Here is a 20,534-nt window from a genome sequence, read left to right as displayed (position 1 = left end):
GGGTTTTTATTTTGTCCTGTAACTCATTCAATGTAATTGGAGAATCCAGTGGGTTCTGGTAGTCTTTAATAGATGATTCTAAGATCTGTATTTGATCATGTATATGTTTTTGCTCTTTATTCTTTGTTATAGAGCCAAAAAGATTGGAGAAGTGGTTTACCCATACATCTCCATTTTGAATAGATAATTCTTCGTGTTGTTGTTTGTTTAGTGTTTTCCAATTTTCCCAGAAGTGGTTAGAGTCTATGGATTCTTCAATTGCATTGAGCTGATTTCTGACATGCTGTTCCTTCTTTTTCCGTAGTGTATTTCTGTATTGTTTTAGTGATTCACCATAGTGAAGGCGTAGACTCAGGTTTTCCGGGTCTCTATGTTTTTGGTTGGACAGGTTTCTCAATTTCTTTCTTAGATTTTTGCATTCTTCATCAAACCATTTGTCATTATTGTTAATTTTCTTCAGTTTTCTGTCTCTCTCTCTACTCTCTGTCTCTGTCTCTCTCTCTCTACTCTCTCTGTCTCTCTCTCTCTCTACTCTCTGTCTCTCTCTCTCTCTACTCTCTGTCTCTCTCTCTGTCTCTCTCTCTCTACAACTCAGAGCATGCAGTTTGTTAGGCTACAGATGAAATAAGTTATGAGGAAGTTCACAAGTGCACGTGATAAGCTTGATACTCCTTTCCAGTAAATATCAAGGATATTAGTCTGGTGACATGATGATCGATGCTTGACTGCCATTTGATAAATACAATTATTCTCTCTCTTATCCATAATAATCTCACCATGTAGACTAGACAACTCCTACCCACACAGTCTACCCGCACAGCCTACCCGCACAGCCTACCCACACAGTACTTGTCATCACGTACTGATTTTTTTTCTGCCACAAGTCAGTATGGTAGAAACACAGCGCTATTTTATAATATTTGGATGACCATCTGTCAGTAATTGGATGGAAACCTAGCTTGTGAAGACAAAACATTGTATTTCCCTAACTTCTCTCCTCTTCTCCTCTCTCCTCCCGCTGTAACAGATTGAACCTTTAAAAGCTGATTGTTCATGGTGGTGAAAGACAACAGAAGTAGTGCTGCTGGTTGTTATGGCGATATAGTTGTAAAGGGCCAGATGGCGCTGGGGGTGGGGATATTTTTAGTTACACCACGCCACACCGCAACCTTTTACGGGCACACACACTCACACACACACATGCACACATCCCAACCAACCTTTAGACAGCCAGCACGCTCAGGCTCCCATCAGTTTATGCATCAAGGACCCTGGCCTAAAGGGGTTACTGGGCACTATTAAACGTTCCCTGTAGTTAGGCCTCGTACTAGGCCTTGCTAGCACACCTGGGTCCACATAGTATTTTTTTTTCTTTTTTTTTTCTTGATTTAGCCTGAAAGGCATCATAAATAGAACCATACCACCTGGGTAACTACACAGCTACCTTAACATGACCAAAGGTCTCTCCTGACCTAGCAGAATCAGGTGACAGCTAGTATTTAGAAGTAGTAAAGACACAGACATCATGTAAGAGAGAACCCCCATGGGAGAAGCTATGCACTGAGAATGTCCTGCAGCAGCATCTTTGTCTTCCTGCTGAGTCCTCCAGTCTCCTTCCCATCGAATATGACTGACTGACTCCATCATGCTGCTGTGTTGAATCAACCTGGTGATACGCTACGACTGCCACTGAACACACACACACATGCGCGCGCGCGCGCACGTTCACTCACACTCAGCCTGGAGAATTGGCACTAATTCCTAGAGAGGAGACCTTATCTGATGTAGGTTGTGCTGGAATATTCTAATCAAGTGAGAGACACTTTGTCAGTTCTTCAACTATCATCGTTATTCAATATCGGTTCGTTATTGCAATAATAAAACCGTCAACCCTACAGTCTTGGGCCGAGAGCCTAAATGAAAATGAAAAACTAGATCTTATATAGGACCTAAAAGTGCTTAGTCAGACTTTTTCCAACCCGGCTTAGTTTCCCAGATGCCAGGATGATGAGACAGTGGGGCGTTTTTCTAAACTCTTCCAAGCTATCTCTGTCTCGGGACACACACACCACATCTTGTCTATGGAATGCCAGCTTTAGGTTTTATCACCAAGTCATTGTCAGCTCAAGCTATCTCTAGCAAAACCCATTTCTTGACCATACGCCCAGACTAACTACAGAAACACAATTAAACAGAACATAAATGTCTTCCTATTTGTTAAGTATTAATTGCTAACTATTAATATCAAACAAATCAGGTAAACACATTATTTTTCTATCACATAGAAGTAGAGAAAATACGCTGTGAGGTTTGTTTTATCTCACAGACTCGCTAGTTTTGATCAGTGATATCCTCACTCATATTGTAATGTAGTGTCTTCAGCAGGTCCCTCTCTCACTCTCTCTTCCTCTCTCTTTCCCTCCCGCTCACTCTCTCTCCCTCTTTTCCTCTCTCCCTCTCTCTTTCCCTCCCGCTCACGCTCTCTCCCTCACTCGCTCTCTCTCCTCCATCTAGCCCTCTCTCCTATATCTCTCTCTCTGCCCTGCACTGGCTGGGGCCAAGCCTGGTTGCTGTGGTGACGCCACAGCGCAGCTCTTTGCCTCCGCAGTAGAGTGTGGCCACAGCAACAACAAAAAAAGAAAGCTACAGACCACTTGTTGCGACTGCAAAGGGAGCAGCTGTTGTAGCTAGTGGTGTGTTTAATTGCAGTGAAGTCTCTGTCACGCTCTCTCTCTCGCTCATTCTCGCGCTCTTTCTCGCTCGCTCTCTTCTGCTGTCTCTCTCTCTCCCTCGCTCTGTCTCTCTCTCTGTCTCTCTCTCTCTGTCTCTCTCTCTCTCTCTCTGTCTCTCTCTCTCTGTCTCCCTCTCCCTCTATCTCTCTGTGTCTCTATTCCCCCACTACCCAGTCTGCTGGAATGTGTTTATATGTCTGTGTTTGGTGTTTTATTAGTACAATTCTTCTGTCAGACGGCTCCCCCTCCTTCCTCCCAACCTTTCTATTCCTCCTCTTTCTCTCACCATTCCGTTCCTCCCTCTCTCCCTCCCTCCCTCTAATACACCAGTATGAGAATGAGGAAAGGGAACCGTTTGTTCTCCAGTTTTCTCTCTCTCTCCTGTTATAGGTGGCTTCTTGTTCGGTAACAAAACATGGTCTTTTAATGTAACTATTAATTCTGCTTCACTTCATCCTCTCAGCACTGCGGCCCTGGGGTGACAGGGTGATGTGTGTTTACTCAAACCCCCAAAGACTTAAATCACACACATGGTTTAATCACCTTGTTTACATCACACACCTGTCTAGCACTGAGAACCATGCAGGGCAGGGACTGATGGGGGGTAGTGTTTAACAGACGCACGGTAAACACACACACATTATGCAGCGTATGCTATTAAGGAGAAATCTGTCACATTCTTCTCTGGGGAAGATGGAACAAGATGCTGGGTGCCTTGTCCAGTCAACCAATCACAGGCCTGGGTTTCTTCGCTTTCCCTTTGTTTATTGGTTAAGAGGAACACCAATCAGAGTCTATTACTTATTTAGAGACCATGTTATGTTTATCATGGCGGTGGAAGAGAACAGCGTGGAATCCACTCAGCGAACACGCTCACACATCGGTGCTCAGTAACCCCTGGAGGTCTTGATTATGATGCTGCCTGAATACAGAAAGACACTGTATGTAGCCCCTAAAGTGAAACTATTTTTTTATGCCACTTATAATGGTGCAGCATGGCTAAGCACTTCATTGAAAGGCATACAAGGTCTGAGGTAGAACTGTCAATGTGATAGCCATTAGTTAGTTCTTCACTGCAGGTTCCTCCTCTGTAACCCTGGGCTCCCTTCACACTGCAGGCTGTACTTAACTCTTGAGTTGAGCTGAAGTATTACCTCAATGACTCCCTCAGTCACTCAGGCTTTGTATGGACTACCAAGGAGGAGAGAGGAGTTAACAGGAGTTTGTGTTGTAAATGTTCAGGCGGTGATTGAGGCGTGTGTGTCGGCCAGGGGTTGGCAACTGGCGGCCCGCAAGTGTTTTGTATCTGGGCCCCCAAAGGTTTTTAGTTTAAAAAAAGACTCAAATCACCAGGAGTTCAGCTACAAATCATTGGTATTTTCAAATATAATCTAATTTGGGGTTTAGTTGTGGTCAATTTTCAGTTTCCAAATGATTATGATTATGTTCCAGCCCCCCGACAGAAACCAGCCTGTGACTCAGCTCATCTCACACTTGCCTTCCTCTTTTATTCACTAGTTAATGTGTTGGAATTCATCAACCCTGTTTACAACTGTACCTGTAATTTGCACATCTCCTACCAAGCAGTTTTGAACGACTAACTCTAAACAATTGGAAAGGTGTCACGTTAGAATCGCCTACCTATGAATGTTGTGTACTGTAGGAGTGTATTGTTAAGTCCCACAGGTCCCTCCAAGCTGTGGAGACACTAAAGCCCAAATATCATGAACAATATGGTAAAGGAACTATTCAAATACTCACAGATCCATGTTTAGCATAATTGCACCAAATAATTACCTGGCTTTTAAAAAGACAATAATCTGAATTATACACTGTAGAATCCAGTTAGAACTGAGAGTGGATTCCTACCAGAAAAACCCTCTCCTACTCAGGGGTAGTGGTAATGTTGACGGTGGCATCTCTGTACTGATCACATTACTACTGTTTGACTTGACTGTCGTCTATCTCAGTCGTCTCCCCCTCTCGTTTTACTCTTTCAAGCACATTCCATCACAACTCGTTTTGGAGACAACTTTTTCTCAGACAGAGAGACATACAACGTTCTCCTCTAGAGAACCTCTGTGTATGTATTCTCGGTTTTGAAAGAAGTAGCTTAGTCTATTGCAGTGAGTTAAAAGACTGCTCGGTATATTGACAATGCAGACGTATAGCTAGCTGGAGCTGAATGTGTCGTTCCAGGTTCCTACATACAGTGTAGCTTTAGATGTGTAGCTGAATGTGTCGTTCCAGGTTCCAACATACAGTGTAGCTTTAGATGTGTAGCTGAATGTGTCGTTCCAGGTTCCAACATACAGTGTAGCTTTAGATGTGTAGCTGAATGTGTCGTTCCAGGTTCCTACATACAGTGTAGCTTTAGATGTGTAGCTGAATGTGTCGTTCCAGGTTCCAACATACAGTGTAGCTTTAGATGTGTAGCTGAATGTGTCGTTCCAGGTTCCAACATACAGTGTAGCTTTAGATGTATAGCTGAATGTGTCGTTCCAGGTTCCAACATACAGTGTAGCTTTAGATGTGTAGCTGAATGTGTCGTTCCAGGTTCCAACATACAGTGTAGCTTTAGATGTGTAGCTGAATGTGTCGTTCCAGGTTCCAACATACAGTGTAGCTTTAGATGTATAGCTGAATGTGTCGTTCCAGGTTCCAACATACAGTGTAGCTTTAGATGTATAGCTGAATGTGTCGTTCCAGGTTCCAACATACACTGTAGCTTTAGATGTATAGCTGAATGTGTCGTTCCAGGTTCCAACATACACTGTAGCTTTAGATGTATAGCTGAATAGCACTGTGGTAAAATTGAAGATTCCCTGGAGTGGGACACCCTGGCTCTGTTTCACTAGGGAGTGTGGCACGGCTCAGCTCTCTGGTAGCTCCTTCCAGTCTTCAGGCTCCCTGTCTGTGTACGTCTGCCTGTGAGGCTCCGCTATCTGTGGTACAACACACCACAGCAGAGGACGCACCCCAACACACACCCGAGCATCTCTTTCATGTCACATGGCCTCAATGGCTCTGAGTAGCACTTCTAACTACAGCCACAAGGCATTGCACTTGTGTGTGTGTGTTTCTCTCCCTCATCTTCTGACCCCACCCAGAGGAGCAGAAGAACCATAGAGCTCATTATAGAAAACAAACATGGTGGTTCCACCAAACAGTGCCATATCTGGATTGGCTACACATTAGATACATTTAATTTACACCTTAATTGAACTCAGTTGGACATGTCAGAGAGGGGCGATGCAGAGAGAAGAGGCAGAAAGAGGGGAGAGATGGTGCCTCTCTGTGAGAGTATGGGAGTAGAATGAGGGGGGGGGGGGGGGGGGGGGGGTTTCCAACCATCTCATTTGTCCCTTCTTGACAGAAATGAGTCATGCGTGAGATTGATAGGGTGCAGTCTGAATTCCTTTAATCCCAGAGCTCCCTCGCTCTCCGTTAATTTAAATAAAAGCGCCTTTAAAACTATTGCTCCCACACCAGAAACAATGTGCTGCGAGACATGTCTACACATGTGAAGGCTGTGTATAGTGTTTTCATGAATGCAAATGAAATGGAAACGGCAGAGAGAGAGAGAACGAGCGAGCTCTGAGGGTGGGTCATTCTGAGATGTGAATGCAGGTTGTTGAGGAGACGGAGAGAGACACGCCTGTGATTGGGGAAAAATACATGTTGAGTGAAATTGTTCCATGACGCGTTTAAGATCTCCACAAGTCTGTCTTCTGTTCACAAATTCATTCCTTACAGAAATAGTAGTCAAACCTCAAATCCAACCAAGCACTAATATTTCATAGAGGAACAAATTCATTTACAGCAGGTGACCGTGCACACAGCAATCTATGCTTCCATGTGGTAATTGAAACAATGTCTCGATATGTAGGTGTTCATCCCTAACTCCCTCTCTCTCTAGACGTGGTGGTGAACGGGAAACCGTGTGACTGTGACATCATCGCCGACTGTAGGGTGGGTGACGCCGTGCCATTGGAGGTGAAACTGACCAATCGTAGTAAGAACGCGGTCGGACCGTTCGCCCTGACCGTGGTTCCCTTCCAGGACTACCAGAACGGAGTTCAGAACTATGACCTGCAGGACGCAGTCACCTTCATAGGATCTAACACCTTCTACATAGACACGGTGTGTGTGTGTGTGTGTGTACGCGCATGTTCGTGTGTGTGATTGGTGGTGAAACTATTCTCCAATGAGTTAGCTATCCATAGGCACTCTGAATGTCTCTTTTGTGTTGTTTTCCTAGGTGAAGCCCACAGAGAACTCTGTGTGTATGGGCGCCCTCCTGTTCCTCTACACTGGAGACTTCTACCTCAACATCAAGTTCCAGGATGACAGTGCTGGCCAGGGGAAGGAGCTGCCCCCATCCTGGTTCGGCCTGCCCAGCGTGCACATCAAAGCCCTGGAGGCACCCATAGAGGCTGGGGCATAGAGCCTGGCACTCTATCCCTGAATATCAAACGTCTTTTTCTCGATCCTCCTAGTCTCTAAACATCAGAGGTAAACGAGGAGAGACGGGTTCACCCACTTACTGCACCCACCGCTGAAGGCATGGATGGATGGAGCATTCGAGGAGAGGACATTGGACTAAATATTCTAGCGGTTAGCTGATGTCACTCAATCATTTGTAAATAGCTGCTATAACTCTGAGGTATTTGTGTGTACTCTCTGTTAAAGCATGTAGGATACAGTAGATCTTACTGGACATTTTGGAAATCACCTTTAAAATCATATGATGAATTTCATCACCATAATCATTGAAAAGTATCGGTTGTGGACTTTTTGTATTGTTCGTGTGAAAAGGTCACCTCTTTCCTGCTTTTCACTCAGCTTCCCATTGATGCATGGCACTGTACCGTCCTGATGCGCTCCAAATGGGAGAAGTGTGTCAGGTCCAGTCAAGTTCTGTGTTGTGTGTCCAACCCTTCTCTCACAACAATCTGTCTGAGCAGCACCGTAGAGATACTCTCATGTAAACATGGTTACCAAGCAGCATCCTCCTGGTTATATGATCCTACTTCTATCTCTATGGAAATACGGTCATATATTCTGAGCTTTTATTCCACCACATGATCACATCTATTGCTTTGTGCTACTGCCATTAGCTTGATCTCTCTCTCTCGCTCCGTAAACATTGATTTTTACTACTGAACTTGTATATTTGGGCCTCTGTATCATTGTCTCTCAATAAAATCCTACAATGCATGTTCACAATAAATGTTGAGTTTAGCCAACTTCTGAAAGGGCGTTGTTTGCATGTATTTGATAAATGGGGGCAAAGAGTTGCACTCATTCTTCTGTCTGGCCAATTAACAAGTCTTGTAAACTTACCTGGTAACTTAATGTAGGAGATCTAGATTCCCATGCTGCGCTGGAACCCATCCCCTTCGTTCAGACAGAAGCACATAAAGTAATGCGTGATGCATCAACTCTCCAGGTTTACCCCCGTTAAATTAAGGAGGGAGACTACAGAGCCGGTGCTCGTGTGTAATATACACAGAGTACCAAACATTAAGAACACCCCTCCCCCCTGTTGCTGTCGGCGCGTGGACTCTACAAGGTGTGGAAAGCGTTCCACAGGGATGCTGGCCCATGTTGACTCTACAAGGTGTGGAAAGCGTTCCACAGGGATGCTGGCCCATGTTGACTCTACAAGGTGCCGAAAGCGTTCCACAGGGATGCTGGCCCATGTTGACTCTACAAGGTGTCGAAAGCGTTCCACAGGGATGCTGGCCCATGTTGACTCTACAAGGTGTCGAAAGCGTTCCACAGGGATGCTGGCCCATGTTGACTCTACAAGGTGTGGAAAGCGTTCCACAGGGATGCTGGCCCACGTTGACTCTACAAGGTGTCGAAAGCGTTCCACAGGGATGCTGGCCCATGTTGACTCTACAAGGTGTCGAAAGCGTTCCACAGGGATGCTGGCCCATGTTGACTCTACAAGGTGTGGAAAGCGTTCCACAGGGATGCTGGCCCATGTTGACTCTACAAGGTGTGGAAAGCGTTCCACAGGGATGCTGGCCCATGTTGACTCTACAAGGTGTCGAAAGCGTTCCACAGGGATGCTGGCCCATGTTGACTCTACAAGGTGTCGAAAGCGTTCCACAGGGATGCTGGCCCATGTTGACTCTACAAGGTGTCGAAAGCGTTCCACAGGGATGCTGGCCCATGTTGAACTACAAGGTGTCGAAAGCGTTCCACAGGGATGCTGGCCCATGTTGACTCTACAAGGTGTCGAAAGCGTTCCACAGGGATGCTGGCCCATGTTGACTCTACAAGGTGTCGAAAGCGTTCCACAGGGATGCTGGCCCATGTTGACTCTACAAGGTGTCGAAAGCGTTCCACAGGGATGCTGGCCCATGTTGACTCTACAAGGTGCCGAAAGCGTTCCACAGGGATGCTGGCCCATGTTGACTCTACAAGGTGTCGAAAGCGTTCCACAGGGATGCTGGCCCATGTTGACTCTACAAGGTGTCGAAAGCGTTCCACAGGGATGCTGGCCCATGTTGATTCAAATGCTTCCCACGGTTGTGTCAAGTTGGCTGGATGTCCTTTAGGTGGTGAACCATTCTTGATACACACGGGAAACTGTTGAGTGTGTAAAACCCTGCGGCTTTGCAGTTCTTGACACAAACCGGTACGCTTGGCACCTACTACCATACCCCGTTCAAAGGCACTTATAATTTATAATAATTTGTCAATTGTCTCATTGGTTAAAAATCCTTTAACCTGTCTCCTCCCCTTCATCTACACTGATTGAAGTGGATTAAACAAGTGACATCGATAATGGATCAAAGCTTTCACCTGGATTCACCTGGTCAGTCTGTTTATGTTTTCTACACTCAGTGTAGATTTGATGAATGGAGAGTGAATGTGAAGTGTACCAACACACACGTTAGCAAGTAAATCCTTTACAAAACAACATGTTATAACAAACAGGGTGCCTTGGGCAAAGTTCTCCTCGTTGAATCAAATGTCATTATGGCAGGTAGATGAAGCGCGTTGCTGCTTGCTGTAGAGCAGAATTAAACTGAGGAGACCAGGCGGGCTGGAACAGGTACTGCTGGTTCCTTTAACACAGACTTTACTGGGAGCAATGCATCTCTCAATGCATTAATGATGTTCCCACAACCAGGTGCAATAGCGGCAGTCTTCTCTACAGCGATTAGCTAATGTGCATCTGTTACATTGTCCCTTAACAGCAATGAGACTAGAGCATGGAAAAACAAAGTGAGGTAAGCCTAGCTAATGCTTTTAAACTCACTGTTTGAAATGCAACAATACAGACGCCAGATAATAGTGGGGAATTATCCAAGACATTCAAAGAACGTGGGCCATTTTAAGTAAGTAGCAGTAGGCTACTATTCTAAAGTTGGGGAAAGCATTGTGAGGTTAACATTTTCATTGCAGGAAGGATAGACTTAACACCTAATAACTGACAATCAGGTTGTTGTGGCTGTAGCTGCCAGTGGTGGAGAAAGTACCCAATTGTCATACTTGAGTAAAAGTATAGATACCTTAATAGAAAGTTAAAAGTGAAAGTCACCCAGTAAAATTCTACTTGAGTAAAAGTCCAAAAGTATTTGGTTTTAAATATACTTAAGTATCAAAAGTAAGTATAAATCATTTCAAATTCCTTATATTAAGCAAACCAGACGGCACCATTTTATATATATATGTACGGATAGCCGGGGGCACACTCCAACACTCAGACATTATTTACAAAAGATGCATTTGTGTTTAGTGTGTCCACCAGACCATAGGCAGTATGACCATGTGTTCTCTTGATAAGTGTGTACATTTCACAGTTTTCCTGTCCTGATAAGCATTCAAAATGTATTGAGTACTTTGGGTTGTCAGGGGAAATGTGTGGAATAAAAAGTGAAATATTTTCTTTAGGAATGTAGTAAAGTAAAAGTTGTCAAAAAAGTATAATACAGATACCCCCCCCCCAAAAAAAAAACTTAAGTAGTACTTTAAAGTATTTCTACTTAAGTACTTTGCATCACTGGTAGCTACTCATCGCAGGTCTCCCTCCCTGAGCCTGCTGCCTTGTCATAGGTAGAGCACAGCCATAGTGGACCAATAGGAGATGATGGGGAGAGATTCCCTCTGTACCACTGAAGCGCAAACAAAATGTAAAGGTAATTTCTGTTTGAGACAACATATGCAGCGTTTACCATGAATGCAGTCTCCGCTATCGCGGGAACATTCCTACTCAACAAAAACTGTTTGAATCAACTTTATTTCCACGTCATTTCAACAACAAAATTCAATGTGATGACGTTGAATCAACATGGATAACTGATTGGATTCGCGAAAAGTCTTTTCAGCCAACGACGTGACATTTTGTTGATTTCATGTTAACTCAATTAAATGGATATCAAAACTAGATGTTGAAATTACATCTATGCCCAGTGGGTTGCCTATAAATGTCAGTCAAGCAATAACGCTGAACTTTAGCGAAACAGATTGATTCCAGCCCTAGTTCTGAGATTAGGCTGGCTGGATGCTGGAGAGGCCTGTCTTAGAACCCTCTGGATGTGGGAGGGAGAGGGAGCCCACCAACCCTAAGTGGACAAACAGGAGATCAGAAGAGGACCTTAGGCTGTGGCGAGAGAGAGGTCTGTCTGGCAGTATGTTGAAGAGTTCTGGCAACCTTGTAGCTGTGGATAGGAGAAGGATCCATCCCATCAGCCCCAGGGCTAGTGTAGGGATGGTTAGTTTCCCCTGCAACAAGCCTTCTTTCAATAGAGCTGCTGCTTATCAGTGAGTGAAGTGAACACTGAGGGGTGATCATCAACTCCGCTCTCCACAGCACAGAAGAGCACAGCACCGGAACAACTACAAGCACAGTGTAAAAAAGGACAGTATACTCTCCCCTGTCCGACCTTACCGCCCGGCGCTCGCTTATTCCTGCACTCTCCATGACACCGCTCAGCATCACTACAGAATCAGTCAGCATAATGTCCAAAACTATTTTACGGTCCCCTGTCCAAGCTCCTCACAGTCCTGATGCTGGCTTATTCTTGCCTGTCTACCCAGTCTGCTGGGCTGTAAAGAGACAAAGGTTTATAGTCATCCTCGCTGAAATCTTGGATGCATTGCACACTTTGAGACAAAGCTATTAAGGAGTATCGGCCCCTTGACTGTGCAGCACAAATTAGCGGTTCCCAGTTCTATTTTACACAAAAACAGAGGCGAATATCATAAGGCTTCCACGTTGGCTCTTAGAAATGAATAGAGATTAAACATTCCTTTATTCAACATAAAAAAAGGGTCTACATTGAACATCACTAACAGCTTAGTCACTCTCTAACATTACATTACTTATTTTCACAGCGAGGTCATTTCCCAAGCGAAACAAACAACACAATTCTCCTCGATGCAAATGTCAAATAGAATATGCATCAGTGATTTAGAAAATCTAAGGTTAGGTCTGGTGTTTATATGTGCAATTATGGCGTAGTTATCTGGAGATCCGCGTTCGGCAATTGATTGAATGCAGGCCTTAGTCTCATGTGTATAACCAATCAATTACAATTAACACAATTGTCTCATATCCTAAATAATGAATAACACAAGCCGTATTCTGGTGACAGAAAAGACAATACCACACTGTAACACATTATATTCTCTTATCAAAACATATGATTCTCTAATATATCAATGCTTAGCTGAAACACAATATATCTGTTAAAACAGCTCAGTGCCATATTTCCAGCTCACATTGAGCAGCACAAGGTATGATCGCCACACTACATAATCTAAAGGTAAGACCACACTTTAAAAAATGGATTTGCTGAGAAGTGAGTCGCGTACTCGCTTAAATTATCCTGTAGAGGAGATGGAGCATCTGAGCGTCAGGAAGGCAGATAGTGATCATGCCGATAAGTGCACTGATGATTCAAACAATGGCTCTTTCCTAGAGAGGCTGATTATATCTCCCGCCTCCTGTAGATATCTTGCATCTCTCAGAGAGCGGAAGGCTTTGCAGTAGAAAGACAAGGTGTGTGTGTGTGTGTGTGTGTGTGTGTGTGTGTGTTGCTATTTTGTTACACTGATATTGATAACTTGAAACTTGTTGGGAACTCAAAGCTGAACTAAGGATTCCTGCTTCTTGTAATGAGGTTATCTTCTCTCCGGGTAATTATACAGTTGTGACGTACCCCAGAGAGGGTAGATCGTGTGCTACATGTATATTTGAACCCCTTTGCTGGAACACACGTAGACCTATTTCTTATCAAAAGCTTTGAGCTCCATTAGGTAACAGTTGTGTTTTTTAACTGCACAATAAGACTGAAGACTAAGACTGCACTATAGCAGTGATAACCTTTGTTTAGCTGGACGTTTGAATGAATAATGCATGTACATCATTTAGCTGAGCACGTTTATGAGGAAACATAACGGAAGCATTGGCTCCTCCATCTGTTGATGTTGATTTAAGAAGCTGTCTTACAGGTGCTAACGTTCCGGGAAACATTAGGTAGATGGAATTAAACTAGGATGAGGTCTGGGACTTGCATTAGTAAAACAAAAACAAACTAATAGTAATTGTAAAACTGTCTCTCTTTCTCTCTCCCTTTCTTCCCTCGCTCATATACAAGTTACATAGAGAAACGGACATGAACACTAAGTGTGAGATATCTCTCCTCTAAAGATTTTTGAACGTGATTGTGGACTCCATCCCTGCCATTTTATTGGCTGAGAAAAGAACGAGGCCTGGATGCTTTGTCCGTCCGTCTACACCGATAAGCTCCAAACACATTTTATTTGCCTGCTTCAGCAGAACTAGTACGTCCTCTCTTTCCTTGTGTTGTTCAGTACCATGTGTTGTTAAGTACTATTTACTCATTTTACTGAATGGAAGTCTGTCTCCCTCATTTTAAATCTTCACAATAAAATAAGGAAAAGTACTTAAGAATGGTGAGTCTTAGTCTAGACTAATGTCTTCAGTCTGAACTTTCTTTTGTCAACTAGCTAGCTATTTACTTGACATTAGCGCTCCAATTACAATGGGGAAGCGCAGCCCACAGAGAAACGCTCAAAATCAACCAAGAGGACAGATACCGTAGAGCCAGGTTCAGTTAAGCATTAAAACCAAATCAAAACCTATCAGCAGGACATTATCGGCTGAATATTTTTATTACGTTTCAATGACTTTCTATTTTTCTCCACCCGAGGAGAATCAGTAGAGAATGGTGACTGAAGATATGGCATCTAAAATATTCATAAGAGATAATAGGATAGGGGCTGGTGTCCTCAGTCAATCACACAGGGACACTAAACACTGAGACTGAAGGAGAACAGGTCCACAAGGCCATTATTGGGAAAGGACGTGTTGAATGGGAACACCACAGAGCCTTTGAGAACCCCTAAGCCATGGAAGGTTGGACGTGTTTCACATTTATGCCCAAACAGTCCAAAGATTATACAAAATGTGTCATTCAAAATGATGTGTCATCCGAAAATGTGTCACCCAAAATGACACACTATAGTTTGTACCCTTCTCCTCTTAAAAATACTTGTTGACGGTTTTGGTAATGATTAATGTGTCCTCATATTCCTTGGTGCCATTCCTCCACACTCTTCTACCAATCACAATAGGAGGAAATGATTTGTTTTTTTACCCCAAAGAAAAAGAACGTAAAAACCCAAAGGCTTTATGCAGATGAAGCCCCAAGAAGCCGTTGAATTAAATATCTTTCTGTTGTTTCTCCATTTAGAAGTATAGTCACGTCCATTCATACATTTCAACAACCTTGATATGTAAATGATCAAAGAAAGGTGGAGAGCAGATTGCGGTGAAACACAGAGCAGTCCTCTGACAACTGTGTTATGTCTATTCCACTGTCTATATGACGTGCATGGTGCATAGTGCCCCTGGCTAAACTAAGCTTGCTAGAAGTGGATTGAGCTAATTAAGCTATAGGAGCTATAAAATAATCTGTCAGTATAAACAAAGAAATGCTCAACTGCATGATTGTGAAGTAGGCATAAATGCACCTGAAGATCTGACGACTTGCGTTAGCTCTCCAAGCTAACGCCTAGGCTAATCTTGGTTAACCTAGAACTAAAGTCTTGCGTAATTGGTTAGATGCTCGATTGAGTTCTGGGCCCATACATGTTAAGAGAAAAGATAGCACGAGGATCGGAACCGGAAACAAAGAACTACACCCTCTCTTTTTGTAAATGTCCCCTTCTGAAATTCGAAAGATGCTAACACCTCTGAAGTTGTGATTTGTCCAAGTAACCAGTGATGGAAAAACCCAAGCACCGTAACTAATGGCACTCGTTATCTCACGCATCCTGTTGTACCATGACAGATCTAAGGCACCCTGCACATTGACTCTTTACCAGTACCTTAATTATTTGCTATTTTTCTATTTTCTATTTTTTCATAAAGGAAAAACTATTTTTTTTTACTTCAGTTTAATTGAAATACTTGACCACTTATTTTTCTTAAAACAGCATTGTTGGTTAAAGGCTTGCAAGTAAGCATTTCACTGTAAGGTGAATACAACACCTGTTGTATTCGGGACATGACAAATACAATTTGATTTGATTTCTGTTTACGTATTCTGTCCACGAGATTATCTGCAGACTAACACAGTCTTGTGGTAGACATCGGCACAAGGAACTGTTTTACCTTAGCACCCAGTCTGTGGTGTAGTGAGATGGGTGGGGAAAAGCCAGACACCTAGCGAGGAAACCCCTACACACTGTAAAAAGAAATCTAGTTGATTCAAACAATTATTATTTAGTGACTGGTTCCACAGCTTTTTTTTGTTTACTCAATTTTCCAGTCAGTGTTACCTGAAATTTAAAAAAACATACTGGCCCAAATTTAGCTCCAACTTGAGGTCAGGGACACCCACACACAGTGTTTTTAACACACATTTTCAAATGTATAACCGTAATCATTATTCAACATGTCCTTACTTGAGACTTGGCAGGTAGCCTAGTGGTTAAGAGCATTGTGTCAGTAAACTGAAAGGTTGTTGGTTTGAATCCCTCAGCCGATTAGTTGAGAAATCTTTCCATGTGACCTTGAGCAAGGCACTTAACCCTAGTCGCTCTGGATAAGAGTGTCTGCTAAATGACTAACATGACTCACAACTTTTTGGTTCACGGTATTCTGATCTTCCTGCCACAGTGTCTGTGTCAGTTATCCTCTTTGATTTACTTAATTAGGGTTTTCTGTTTTAATGTTAGTCGTTACTCACTACGATCGGTGGTGGAAAAAGTATCCAAAGTCATACTTGTGGAAAAAGTACCAAAAGTCATACTTGTGGAAAAAGTACCCAAAGTCATACTTGAGTCAAAGTAAAGACACCTTAATAGAAAGTGACTCAAGTGAAATTCACTCAGTAAAATTCCTTGAATAAAAGTCTAAAAGTGTTTGGATTTAAATATACTTTATCAAAAGTAAATGTAATTGCTCAAATATACTCAAAGTATCAAAAGTAAAAGGATAAATCATTTAAAATTCCTTATATTACGCAAACCAGAGGACACCATTTTCATATAAACTCAGCCCAAAAATAAACGTCCCTTTTTCAGGACCCTGTCTTTCAAAGATAATTCGTAAAAATCCAAATAACTTCACAGATCTTTGTTGAAAAGGGTTTAAACACTGTTTCCCATGCTTGTTCAATGACCCATTGTCACGCCCTGACCTTAGAGAGCTGTTTTATTTCTCTATTTGGTTAGTTCAGGGTGTGATGTGGGGTGGGCATTCTATGTTTTCTATCTTTCTTTATTTCTATGTTTTCTCACCATGTTCGCTCACCACGCTGCACATTGGTCCACTTCTTTCGACGGCCGTGACAGAACTACCCACCACAAAAGGACCAAGCAGCGTGGTAAAAAGGTGGACTGGACATGGAATGACCTCCTGGACGGCAAAGGGGGCCCGCAGCGAGGGTTCCCAGTCTGGGGCCCCCAGCGAGGGTGCCCAGTCCGGGGCCGGCAGCTAGGGTGCCCAGTCCGGGGCCCGCAACGAGGGTGCCCAGTCCGGGGCCGGCAGCTAGGGTGCCCAGTCCGGGGCCCGCAACGAGGGTGCCCAGTCCGGGGCCCGCAGCGAGGGTGCCCAGTCCGGGGCCCGCAACGAGGGTGCCCAGTCCGGGGCCCACAACGAGGGTGCCCAGTCTGGGGCCCGCAACGAGGGTGCCCAGTCTGGGGCCCGCAGCGGGGGTCCCCAGTCCGGGGCCTGCAGCGAGGGTGCCCAGTCCGGGGCCTGCAGTGAGGGTGCCCAGTCCGGGGTCCGCAGCGAGGGTGCCCAGTCCGGGGTCCGCAGCGAGGGTGCCCAGTCCGGGGCCCGCGGCGAGTGTGCCCAGTCCGGGGCCCGCGGCGAGGGTCCCCAGTCCGAGGTCGGCGGCGAGGGTCCACCAAAGTGGGGTGAGCCAGAAGTGGAGCGGGGTCTACGCCCCGCACCAGAGCCGTCACCGCGGATAGATGCCCACCCAGACCCTCCCCTATAAGGTTCAGGTTTTGCGGCCGGAGTCCACACCTTTGGGGGGTGGGATGTGGTACTGTCACACCCTGACCTTAGAGAGCTGTTTTATTTCTCTATTTGGTTAGTTCAGGGTGTGATGTGGGGTGGGCATTCTATGTTTTGTATCTTTCTTTATTTCTATGTTTTGGCCAGGTATGGTTCTCAATCAGGGACAGCTGTCTATTGTTGTCTCTGATTGGGAATCATACTTAGGTAGACCTTTATCCCTCCTTCAGTGTGGGAAGTTGACTTTTGTTAGTGGCACTATAGCCCTATGAGTTTCACAGTTGTTTCTTCGTTTGTTGTTTCTTCGGCGCCATTTTAAATAAAAGGAAAATGTTCGCTCACGCTACACTTTGGTCCACTTCTTTTGACGGCCATGACACCCATAAACAACTCATAAACATGCACCTGTGGAACGGTTGTTAAGACACTAACAGCTTACAGATGGTAGGCAATTAAGGTCACAGTTATGAAAACTTAGGACACTAAAGAGGCCTTTCTACTGACTCTGAAAAATATCAAAAGAAAGATGCCCAGGGTCCCTGCTCATCTGCGTGAACGTGCCTGAGGCATGCTGTAAGGAGACATGAGGACTGCAGATGTGGCCAGGGTCATAAATTGCAATGTCCTTAATATGAGACGTCTAAGACAGCGCTACAGGGAGACAGGACGGACAGCTGATCGTCCTTGCAGTGGCAGGATGGCAACAACAACTGCCCGAGTTACACCAGGAACGCACAATCGCCCCATCAGTGCTCAGACTGTCCGCAATAGGCACAGAGAGGCTGGACTGAGGGCTTGTAGGCCTGTTGTAAGGCAGGTCCTCACCAGACATCACTGGCAACAACGTCGCCTATGGGCACAAACCCAACGTCGCTGGACCAGACAGGACTGGTAAAAGTGCTCTTCATTGAGTTGCGGTTTTGTCTCACCAGGGGTGATGGTTGGATTTTCGTTTATCGTCATAGGAATGAGCGTTACACCGAGGCCTGTACTCTGGAGCGGGATTGATTTGGAGGTGGAGGGTCCGTCATGGTCTGGGGCATTGTGTCACAACTTCATCAGACTGAGCTTGTTGTCATTGCAGGCAATCTCAATGCTGTGCGTTACAGGGAAGACATCCTCCTCCCTCATGTGGTACCCTTCCTGCAGGCTCATCCTGACATGACCCTCCAGCATGACAATGCCATCAGCCATACTGCTCGTTCTGTGCGTGATTTCCTGCAAGACAGGAATGTCAGTGTTCTGCCATGGCCAGTGAAGAGCCCAGATCTCAATCCCATTGAGCACGTCTCGGACCTGCTGGATTGGAGGGTGAGGGCTAGGACCATTCCCCCCAGAAATGTCTGGGAACTTACAGGTGCCTTGGTGGAAGAGTGGGGTAACATCTCACAGCAAGAACTGTCAAAGCTGGTGCAGTCCATGAGGAGGAGAAAGCACTGCAGTACTTAATGCAGCTGGTGGCCACCCCAGATACTGACTGTTACTGTTACTTTTGATTTTGACCCCCCCCCCCCCCCCCCCCCCCTTTGTTCAGGGACACATTACTCCATTTCTGTTAGTCACATGTCTGTGGAACTTGCTCAGTTTATGTCTCAGTTGTTTAATCTTACGTTAATACAAATATTTACACCTTTGTAAGTTTGCTGAAAATAAACGCAGTTGACAGTGAGAGGACGTTTCTTTTTTTGCTGATTTTATATATTATATATTTTTTAAGCATAGTCAGGGGCACACTCCAACATAATTTACAAACGAAGCACGAGTTTAGTGAGTCCGCTAGATCAGAGGCAGTAGGGATAATCAGGGATGTTCTCTTGATAAGTGTGTGAATTAGACAATGTTCCTGTCCTGTTAAGCATTCAAAATGTAAGGAGATATTTTGGGTGTCAGGGAAAATGTATGGAGTAAAAAGTACATTATTTTCTTTAGGAATGCAATGAAGTAAAAGTAGTCAAAAATATAAATTGTCAACTACAGATACCCCCCAAAAAAACACTTAAGTAGTATATTCAAGTATTTTCACTTAAGTACTCTAATCCACTGACTATGATGAATAAAATATTTTTTCTTGAGTGTACTTTTAAGAAGTGAGATTTACAGGTGAACTCAGTCATTGACACAGACATGGTGCGAAGCAGCAAGATAAGAATGCTGTGCACCAAGAGGTTGCGAGTTCAAATCCCAGGTGAGAACACAACAAATACTGTATAAATGAACATAACCAATCTAATCATGTATGCAAAATATGTACTTTGAAAACATTGTATGTTTAAAGCACTATTTGAATGTGTGAGTGTCCTTAGGCTCCCGAATGGTGCAGTGGTCTAAGACACTGCATCCCAGTACAAGAGGCATCACTGCAGTACCTGGTTCAAATCCAGGCTGTATTACATCCGTCCGTGATTGGGAGTCCCATAGGGTGGCGCACAATTGGCCCAGTGTCCTCTGGGTTTGGCCGTGGTAGGCCATCATTGTAAATAAGAATTTGTTCTTAACTGACTTGCCTAGTTAAATACATTTACAAACCTAATTTATGCAACATTGGATCATTCAGAGATACTCACTGAACTTCTGGAGAGAGTTTGCTGCACTGAAAGTAAAGGGGCTGAATAATTTTGCTCGCCCAATTTTTCAGTTTTTGATTTGTTAAAAAAGTTTGAAATATCCAATAAATGTCGTTCCACTTCATGATTGTGTCCCACTTGTTGTTGATTCTTCACAAAAAAATACAGTTTTATATCTTTATGTTTGAAGCCTGAAATGTGGCAAAAGGTCGCAAAGTTCAAGGGGGCCGAATACTTCCGCAAGGCACTGTACATATCTCCCTGGCATATTACATCATTTATGCAGTACCATGCAAGACATTTTTGGACTCACCTTGTTGTACTGTGCTTACTTGAACAGGAAGGTGGCACGATGGCCCTTCATGGGCAAATTTTGTCATCAAAGTCGGGTATTCTCTAGATTTATGGTGGTTTGAAGACAACTGGGAACTCGGAAAAAAACAAGGTCGAATCATGATCTTCAGGGATCTTCAGGTCATAGCTTTAGAAAGAGGCCCGACTTCCTGACAAACAATTACGAGTTGGAGGACTGTTCAAAACGTATTTCCCTAGTTGGAGCTTGTTTTTTCCCAATCTCCCAGTTGTCCTGAACTCACTGAAGTCAGATTTCCCAGTTCCGAGTTAACAGTTGTTTTGAGCGCAGCAGAAATCATGCTGGATTGTTTATCATTTTAAGCTTGGAAAAGAGACCCTTAAACCCAGACTTGGGACCACACACCC

General features: G+C 44.2%; 1 protein-coding gene across 4 annotated transcripts in view; it reads left to right on the top strand.

The window, feature by feature from the left end:
- trappc9 (trafficking protein particle complex 9) overlaps positions 1–7,990 on the top strand; it is a 283,555-nt gene extending 275,565 nt beyond the window's left edge. For all 4 annotated transcript variants that reach the window (XM_036952949.1, XM_036952950.1, XM_036952948.1 and 1 more), the window contains 2 exons: positions 6,652–6,875; positions 6,994–7,990. In XM_036952949.1, coding sequence (XP_036808844.1) covers positions 6,652–6,875; positions 6,994–7,179 — 410 coding nt within the window. In that variant the 3' untranslated portion in view covers positions 7,180–7,990. The remainder of the gene's footprint in view (positions 1–6,651; positions 6,876–6,993) is intronic.
- Positions 7,991–20,534: the final 12,544 nt, after the last annotated feature.

Source organism: Oncorhynchus mykiss, chromosome 18 (genome assembly GCF_013265735.2).
Source record: "Oncorhynchus mykiss isolate Arlee chromosome 18, USDA_OmykA_1.1, whole genome shotgun sequence".
NCBI lineage: Eukaryota > Metazoa > Chordata > Actinopteri > Salmoniformes > Salmonidae > Oncorhynchus > Oncorhynchus mykiss.
Note: the sequence above shows the minus strand (reverse complement) of the source record. Positions and strands in the feature narration are given on the sequence as shown.